General features: G+C 34.2%; 1 protein-coding gene across 2 annotated transcripts; it reads left to right on the top strand.

Annotated features, from left to right (window-relative positions):
- The first annotated feature begins 2,049 nt into the window (after positions 1 to 2,049).
- Positions 2,050 to 9,105, top strand: LOC145581536 (uncharacterized). Of its 2 annotated transcripts, XM_081638539.1 has the most exons (9): positions 2,050 to 2,184; positions 3,711 to 3,833; positions 4,492 to 4,689; positions 5,041 to 5,119; positions 6,089 to 6,234; positions 6,816 to 6,929; positions 7,686 to 7,817; positions 8,623 to 8,736; positions 8,843 to 9,105. In XM_081638539.1, the coding sequence occupies exons 1-9, from the start codon at positions 2,131 to 2,133 to the stop codon at positions 8,867 to 8,869; spliced, it is 987 nt and encodes a 328-aa protein (XP_081494665.1). In that variant the 5' UTR covers positions 2,050 to 2,130; the 3' UTR covers positions 8,870 to 9,105. The 2 variants fall into 2 exon arrangements, with proteins under 2 accessions (XP_081494665.1, XP_081494666.1); XM_081638540.1 differs by lacking the exon at positions 5,041 to 5,119 and having other exon boundaries at positions 4,492 to 4,669.
- Positions 9,106 to 9,326: the final 221 nt, after the last annotated feature.

Genomic DNA, 9,326 nt, shown 5'->3' with positions numbered 1-9,326 from the left:
GAGAAACAAACTCGGGGCATCGCCCGGGTCACTAATTAGTTTCACTTTGATTTACTATAGATAAAACTCATTGTTACTCTATTAATGTCATTTTATTACTTAATTAATATTCGTATATGAATTGTAACTTTTTATTAAGGATTCTAAAAGTTGTTAAGCATTTTTTGCAATTCCCTACTTAATTGTAAAACAAATACTATTGCATCTCTCTATCTATCCCTAACTAATTTTACCATTTTTATTTTATTATTTAAACTTAAAGTAATGGTTTCAAAATATTATTTAAACTCGAGGTAATTTTTCATTTTATATTTAAACATAATTTGGGGCGTCGCCCGGGCTCCAAACTAGTTAATTTATTATAAACACAGTTTGTTATACCTTGTCTTACTCATACATGTCCTTAGTGCAGATTTGTCTTTGCTAACGCTTTTAATGACATGAAAATGTCCTTTTAACCTTATAATATGTTTTATTTCGTCAATTATGGGTGTGAGTGGTGCTAGTTTTTGAGTAGCTTTTAGCGCTTGTTCGCCGCTAGTTTTTAAGTAGCTCTTAGTGGTTTGACTAACAAGAAATATGAGTGTTTGACCATGTAGTGGTTGGAGTAGCTTTTACTAGTGGAGATAGCTTTTATCAAAAAATTAAAAATATTAGTTGTCGAAGCTACCCTAACCACTACATTGCCAAATACTTATATTTTATTAGAATAATTGTCATTAATAATACAACCTTTGACCCGTTTTTTTTTTTTTAAATAATAAAACTTTTGGATTATACCTGAATATTACAATATTTGGGAGGTCTCAACTTTAAACAAGATAAAAAACTTGTAACCTAATAAACCAGCTACCTATGTCACACGGCGTCGTGTAATTGGTCTAAATATTAAATTTGATTTTTTTAAATAAACAATTTATTTAAAACAAAAAAATAAAAACCCTCCCAACTTCCTCCCCCCCGCTAGCCATGGTGGTTAGTCTACCTCCCCCCACCCCCAAGCCTAGCTATTTTCATGCACATCCCCGACGACCTGACTTCCGACCACCCCAACTCCACCCTTCCCCGCCCAATCCTCACCTAATCGGCGACTATTGAATTTACCTTCCCCACTCAATCGGCGTGAATTTTGTGGAATTTGAAGGGGTTTCGATAATAGATGAAAGGGGTGGAATCAATTGCGGGAAGGAGGACTCAGGGCTATTGTGGTCAGGAAGACGAAGAATCGTGGTTGTTGTGGCTTAAAAGGGGAGGAATCGGGGAGTGTGAGAGTTTTTTGGTGATGGGATTTGGCAGCAGTGGTCGGGAATCGGGCCTGCTTCGATTGGATGGGGAGTTTTGGACTGGTGGTGGGGGACTGGGGGTTGCAAGCGGTGGTCGGAAGGGAAGGCGCATGTTCTGGTGGTGGGGATGGGGACTGGAGTTGTGCAGTGGTGGTGGGGTTGGGTGGAGCAGTGGTAGTGTTTAAGGAAAAGAAAAAATAATACTCCCTCCGTCCCATAATTACAGGCAAATAACTCTAAAAAGTACGGTTTTTAAGGAGGATGAAAAAAGTGGAGGAATATTGTATGGAAAAGCTAAAAAGTGAAGAATGTTGATAAAAAGTAGAGAATATTGTATGGAAAAGTTAAAAAGTAGGTAATGATTTTTTAGGTATGTGTGTATTTTGTATGAAAAGGTGAAAAAGTAAGTAATGATTTTTTAGGTATGTGTGTAATTTGTATGGAAAAGGTAAAGTAAGTAATGATTGGATGTTATTTTTAGTAATAGGAGGAACATTTTGGGACACCCAAAATAGTATATTTACCTGTAATTATGGGACGGAGGGAGTACTATTTTTTTTATTTAATCCAATTATATAGCGACACGTGGCATTGTTAACATGTTCAGGTTAAACCCGATTTTGTCTTATTTAAAGTTAATAACTCCCAAAGTAGTAATATTTAGATATAATCCAAAAGTTGTGCTATGTATTATTTTAAATGAACAGGCCAAAGATTATATTATTAATGACAAATTTTCTTATTTTATTACTCATTAACTTTGTATTTTCTATTTCTTTTTCTCTCATAGACTCGTAACTCTACTAGTGGTTAATTCTTGGTTGCGGCGAGCTCTAAAGACTTATCAATGGCGACGGAGCTAGAAGAATTGCTGGATTTTTTATCTGCCCCTTCTCCTCCAGTAAGTTTCTCAATCAAAACCTTGCTTATTCTTTTATTTTTTCTTCAATCAAATTTTATTCACCAAACTATTTAGTGAAAACCCTTTTTGCTAAATTAATCGGCTACAATCTTCTAAAACATAGGATTGTTATAAAATGATTTAAAGTTTGTCAAGAAGTCTTCGGATTTGGCTGTAGTGTTATAAATATGTGACAAAAATCTAGTAGTGAAAAACCCTTTAATTGTTAGCATACTAGAATGGTTTGACTCAGGTGCAAGCGAGGTAGCTTAGTTAATTGGTTAAGCATATGGGAGTGGTGCCAAGGATTTGGGATCGAATCCCGTCTACATCATTGCCCATGGTGGCTCCCTATACACCAATAACCATAAGGTGGAAACCAAACCATAGTAGGTTTTTTGGTTTATATAGAAGCAACTAGGCAAGTACTCATGCCGATGTCGAAAACCTTTCTTATTAAAATATATGGCAGTAAATGAATAAGGGGAGGAATAGGGAGGTTTGAGAAGGTAATTTGAAGCTACATTGGGTTGCAACAGGCTGCAAGGAAATGTTGTAAGAGGCAATAAATCTTGCAAATGTCGGAATGTTTGATCTTTTTGGCGCTTGTGTAAAGTACATCACGAGTCGACAGGCACCTGAGTTTTGATTCAGATACTTTATGCTCTCTTGGGATTGCGAAGCCAATATCAGCCAGGATATAATTTTGGGATACCTCAAAAAGTTTTGATGAGACAATTAATGTGTGAATTGTGTGATGGAGGTGGAAGTAGCTTGAACATATAATTTGTTTTTGAATTTGTCCTGTTGAACTTGAGCAAATAACATGATCTTACAATTGAATTCAAGAAACTATCTTTGGGTTCCATTGAGGGGCCTTTGATGTTGCTGTTTTGTTATTAATTTTGAACTAGCCTTTTGACCCGTTCGATGCACGGGTTGTTACTTGGTTATTTCATATGTAGATATGCTTTTTAATAGTTGAAATTTTTGATATGAAATACGAAGTAATTGTTTCATTGCTAAAACTTAAAAGAAAGAAAAAAAAAAAAAAAAGAGAGAGAGGGTAGAACTGTAGAAGAAGATGAAGAAATTTAGTTAGTTATATATACATAAAGATCGTGGGATATGAAATGACATATTAGTTTAAGTTATATTTTAAGTATAGGAGTTGAAAAAACATTTTTTTTTTTCATTATAATTCATATGTTTATGTGATTTGTATTAATTGGATCAACTTGATTTTATTATGGCGGAAATAAAACACTTTATTTTCTTTATTGAATTTGCAAGTTATAGAATGCATAAAGACTTAAACAAAAAGATTTAGAAAGGTGACATGTGTCATATGGGGTAATGGGTGAGTAGTGGCTTGTGATGACATGTGTCATATGAAAAATTTGTGGTTTGTGTTTTTAAATACTAATAAAGTATAGAGTATAGATATAGATATAGATATAGATTTGTTCACAGTGTTTCCGGTTTTATTTTGTGTGGCTGCTAAGGACCCATTAAAAAATATGCAGGTGAAAAGGGCCGCTGTGGACATTGTTCGTAGCTTAACTGGGTCTGAAGATGGTATAAAGTCCCTTGCCCAATATTCCAAAGTGGTTCTGCAGAAACTATCTGACCTTTTGGGGGATCCAAAGGTGAAGTGAACAACTCCCTCGACTCTAAGACTTTAACTTTTTTGTTTAGTCCTCTTGGAACTAAAGCTTGCTTGGTGTATTGTGAATAGCTAAAATAGAGCAATGGAAGATAACTCTCAAATTGCTTGGGAGATTATATTGAAGAATTGACCAAATTCTAAAATCTAGAGCATGAGTCCACTTCTGAAATACTCAATTGTTCATGTTATCCTCTATGTAAGGGTATACATGGTCATTGTTAATGATGGTTGAGTTATTTAGGGAGTGTTATGAAGATGCATAATCATAGTGTGATAAACTCCTCAATAAATGAAGGAAAGAATAAATATGGTTGGGAAATGTGAATAGTCCAGTTTGTCAGTTTTGGTAAATAATGGTATCTTATTTGCTGCCTAGTTATTGGTATATTGTTTTCAATGGGCTCATGGTCATCTTATATTGTTTCTTTACATTCTGTTTATTGGGCTTAATGTTCTGTGCTTCTATCTGAGAGCTATGTATTTTGTTTGTATATTAGGTAAAGCATAATTTCTTATCATGGTGTCTCACGTTAAGTCATTAACTGTGTCGTAAACAATAATTTTGCAGTGAAATTAGTCATACAGTACTGTGTAAGTGTATGTATGAGGCTTACTAGTTACTATTATTCTAATTGCAGGAAGTATCAGAACCTGCCGCAGAATCACTTGTAAATTTATCACAAAATTTAGATCTGGCAGGCCAGATGGTATCTATAGGAATGGTTAAAAAAGCTATGGACCTCTTATATAAGCCTGAGTCTGCTATTCGAAGATTGCTGGTTATGCTTCTAGTAAATCTTACGCAGCTGGATGCTGGTATTGCTTCCTTACTTCAGGTGCTTTGAGTTAATTTATGCTGCTGTCACCAATGTTTAATTTCAATTCATTATCTATAATAGATTAAGAGCACATTTAAATTGTCCCACATGTTTCTTGGTATCTCTTACTTTGATTGAATTTCTGAACAGTCCGAAACTTCCTAGCTCAATTTATGAAAAGCCTCAATATCTATATTTTATTTTTATTTTTTTTGTGGAGAAGACGAGCTTTAGTTTTATTGCTCCTTTAGTGGGTGAGGATTTTGAGATTTCAGCATTTTGTCCTATATCTTTGGAGATGATGGGGTTTGGTTTTATTGCTCTTTTGGTGGGTGAGGATCTTTATGATTATGCTTTGCTTGCTTCCAGGTTGATGATGAGAAAGTGCAGGGGCTTTATGTGATGAAGCTTGTGAGGTCGTTTTGTAGATCTCCTGATGGGAGCAAAGGTATGTTTGATTAGTTTAAAGCTGGATGTTAATTTTATTCACACAGCTATCAATTTTAGCAAAGAGTTAGCATGGAGCAATAAATCTTATCCTTGTCTCTTTAGAGTATAGAAGTTTGATCTTGCCCAATGAGTAGATCACCAACTAAAAATGTCCATTCTATATAACCAATCAAATTTCCGAATACTGTTGAAGACCACTCTAGTTGTGGGAGTGGGACAAAGTTTAAATTACTAGGTTGTGTGTGCGGATGTGAGTTTGCATGAATGAGATACAGACATAAACTGGATATAAGTAAAAGAATGACAAACACAACAAATTAGGCATGTGAAGGGTATGAATTGAACAATGAAATTTTTAGCGGGTTTCAAGAAGAATAGCATTGCCGACATATTTGATCTACTTAAGTCATTAACATATCCCATAACTATAAAGTTTATGCTATGTTAAAATCTAATTTTATAATCTCATTTCTAATCAGAGCAAAACATTTCTAAAATATTTGCAGTATACTCCTTCCTTTGTAAGTACCTTTTGAGCTAGACTTGTTAGTTGAAGTAGTAGTTGGTTACATTAATATCCAAAAACCCGCTAGTAATATCCCATTACTATGATGACATTACTATTACGATGTGATGAGTGATAACTGATAATGATAGTCTAATACTTTTGTTATTAGTAATGTCTCATTACTATTAAGACATATGGTGTAAAAATGACAATTTTACTTAAATGGACAAGTGATATTTTAATAATTTAATGGAATGATTATCTCCTTTGATGCCTAAAGTAACAAGATCCAAAAATTATTCTGCATTAAAATAATTTCTAATTTCTTGTGTTAAGATTTCTTCTTGATTCTCTTTCTCCTCACCACTTATTCCTTTTTGTGCTTTTTATCTGTTTTGCTGTGTATGTTTTCCCCATTGTTGGCATCTTACATCTCTGTTGTGTTGCATGTGTTTTTAGATGATCCATTTGAGCATGTTGGCTCTATACTTGTGAACATTTCAAAGAAAGAAGCAGGAAGGAAAATTTTGTTGGATCCCAAACGTGGACTTTTAAAGCAGATAATTATGCAATTTGACTCGACCAGTTTACTACGGAAAAGGGGGGTATGTTAAATAAATTTGAGTGTTTTATCTCTTTGTTGATGACTTCATGCTTTCGTCTACTTGGTGCTTTAATTAAGTCTTTTTATATCTTATAGCTGGATAACATTGAAAATGCTTAAGATTGAGACTCCAGTTTCAAAGCATCTCCCTGTAATTGAGAGATTTGAGTACTGCTTTTCAGTTAATAGAATAATAGATGCACAAACATTGGAAAGTTGTGACACTATATTCATGTCAGGTCTGATATGCTATTATTACATTTATAAATAGAGGCATCTACTAGTCTACTAATGCTATTATTACATTATAATATTATATCAGAGGGGCTAAATGGGATGTATAAGGTTTCTTCGAAGTTTATTTGTTTAGTTTGATGATCTTTTTTGTTTCCTGAGAGATGTAATTTTCTTTAGAATGCATCTAATTTGCTTGGACCTCTAATTTAGAAGTAGAACAAGTTCATGTTAAAAGGAACATGATCAGACAACACCTATTTGGTTAAAGAGTTTTTTAATTTTTAATTTTTATTTTTATTTTTATTTTAATTTATCAGCAGTAAATTTTTTATTTCTTGAAATCAGGTCTCAGGGACTATTCGAAATTGCTGCTTTGATGCTGAAAATCAATTGGCAAACTTGCTGTTAACATCAGAATTTTTGTGGCCGGCTCTTCTATTGCCTGTTGCTGGAAACAAGGTAACTTATGGTGTAGCTTGTTGAATTTCATCTCTTGTTCTATGAGGCTGTTGTCATTGATTTGCTTCGCATCAAACTCTCTTTGTTGTTTGTGGTTTATGGATGCTTTTCTTTAGGGTAATCTGAATATCTGATGCTTCTAATCAGTAATTCTATCTTCCTTTAAAATTCTTTTATTTACTCTTTTCATTTTTGTTAGATATAAGAAGCTCTGTATCTCCTTTATGAACTTATATGAAATTGGGTGAATACAAAATGCCACATATACAGTAGAGGTTTAGCTATGAACCTAGCATTAAACTTTCTGCACTTTCAGTTAACCAAACTGCTCATTGTAAGATGTACTCAACTTCTCACTTCTAAGTTGCACCAATAATAAGAAGATATGTTAAAAGTAACTCTAAGTGGCATCAATAATAAGAAATTGCGTTTAAAGTAGTATGAAGTTATCGTGATAGAGACAAGAATTGATGTTATGGAGAAAGTGACTTTACCCTGAAAATGTCAATGAGAAGTTTTTTGTTTGGGGAGCGGGGACTTCTCAAAAAGGGAAGTGGAAAGGTCAATATAGGACGAGAAGAGTATATACATTCAGCCTGTGCTTATCTAGGTCAGAATGTTGGCCACTTTTTACCTTTTCATGAGATAGTATTTGATTTTGCCTCATGTTAACTTTGTACAGCATATGTTCATTTCCTTAGTTTGTCTTATAAATTGTTTAATTTTCATTTGCTTGTATTTTTCCTTTTGCTTCAGGTATACAACCAGGAGGACACATCCAAGATGCCTTGTGAACTTGGAAATGCTCTCTCAATTGAGCGTGATCGAGTTACTGATGTTGAGATTCGTGTTCAAACATTAGAGGCAATTTATCTGATTGTCTTACAGGTAAAATGCAAATGTTTTACTGAAAAATACAAACCTGTTTTTTTTCTATATTGACCTTATGCAACTACTGAGTACTTACTAGCCTACATGAATCACTAGGTTGTAATATCGCTTTTCTACTCACCAAAAAATGGATGTTTTTTATTTATTTATTTTATTTCTGTAAGATCGATAGTCCCTTATCTGAAGAAAGGTGATAGAATGAGCTTTCCCCTCTCCCCTTTTACCCCAGCAGAGCATAATCGGACAATAGGAGAGTGGATGGATACAACATATATTTTCTTGGAATTGCACTGGCTCTTTCTTACATTATATTTAATGCCCCCCCGAAGACTAGCTGTTGTCCTCTGTCCCTTCATTTTCTCTTGACTGAATTTGCCTTCTAATTCTTTAGTGAACGCGAATCATACCAAGGCTTAAGTTGCTTTGACTCGGATATGTGTCCAAGTTTGTCAGTGTGTGACCTGGCTATTTCATGAAAAAATCATTATTTAATTTGGTCAAGAGTAAAGGGTGGAAGTGTCCTATTCATGTAAAAGTAGTCCAGTATTGAGGATCCGACACGGATACTTGAGGTAAAATGAAGAGTTCAACTGTTCAAGGTACACAAGGCACAGTAGTGAGTAGTAAGTGTTATTTTATTAGCTTTACTGAGTTCCCATTACAGATATATCATCTCATAAAATTGGATATGCTGCCTCTTTTCAACTGTTTTTTGTTTTACTTAATTTTTTATTGTTGGAAGAGTGAAGACCTCAATGTTTAGAAAACATCTTAAGCATTGTAGTCTGTATTGTATTTGCAGGAAGCTGGTCGAAGGGCCTTTTGGTCAGTTAATGGTCCAAGGATTTTGCAATTAGGGTATGAAGATGAGGAGGATCCAAAAGTTATGGAAGCCTATGAGAGAGTTGGCGCCTTGGTAATCCACCACATTCTTCCTATAACTTTTTTTCTTTCTTTCTCTTTCACTCTCTTGCTTTCAGGGGTTGAACTTAACCTTACATTTTTTATCACTTGCTTATCAGTTGGTTGATACGAGTGGGACAGAATAATGGCCAACATCAACATCAATATACATGGACATGTCAATTCAAGAATTGGTGTTCACAAGGATATTATACTTCGCCATAGGGTATAATTTTCAAGCTCGGACATGTTTTTGATCTTTTAGAAATTGAAATCGTGTCATTGTGTGAAAGATCTGAAAATTGGTTCATGGATGCCTCTCATGTTAACTGTTGTGACATTATCAATTATCTTGAAAGCTTGTTATTGCACAATTTGGATACTTTATTATGCACTCTTGCAATCCAACATATATGGTGAAACATAAAGACATAAAGTCCAACGTATATATCCTGAAGCAAATTGTGTAGCATATTGCGCAGTGATATAAAGAGCATCAAAATTTGCCCAAGATAACTTAGTTTTTTTTTTTTTCGTCTTGGTCTCTTGCTTAAATTAGTTTAGGGTTTAATCATTTGACCTTGAGAGAAGGTATTCCTAGTA

Source organism: Chenopodium album, chromosome 15 (assembly GCF_948465745.1).
Source record: "Chenopodium album chromosome 15, dcCheAlbu1.1, whole genome shotgun sequence".
In the NCBI taxonomy this organism is placed as follows: Eukaryota; Viridiplantae; Streptophyta; class Magnoliopsida; order Caryophyllales; family Amaranthaceae; genus Chenopodium; species Chenopodium album.
The sequence above is the reverse complement of the archived record's forward strand: the minus strand, read 5'-3'. Positions and strand labels throughout refer to the sequence as shown.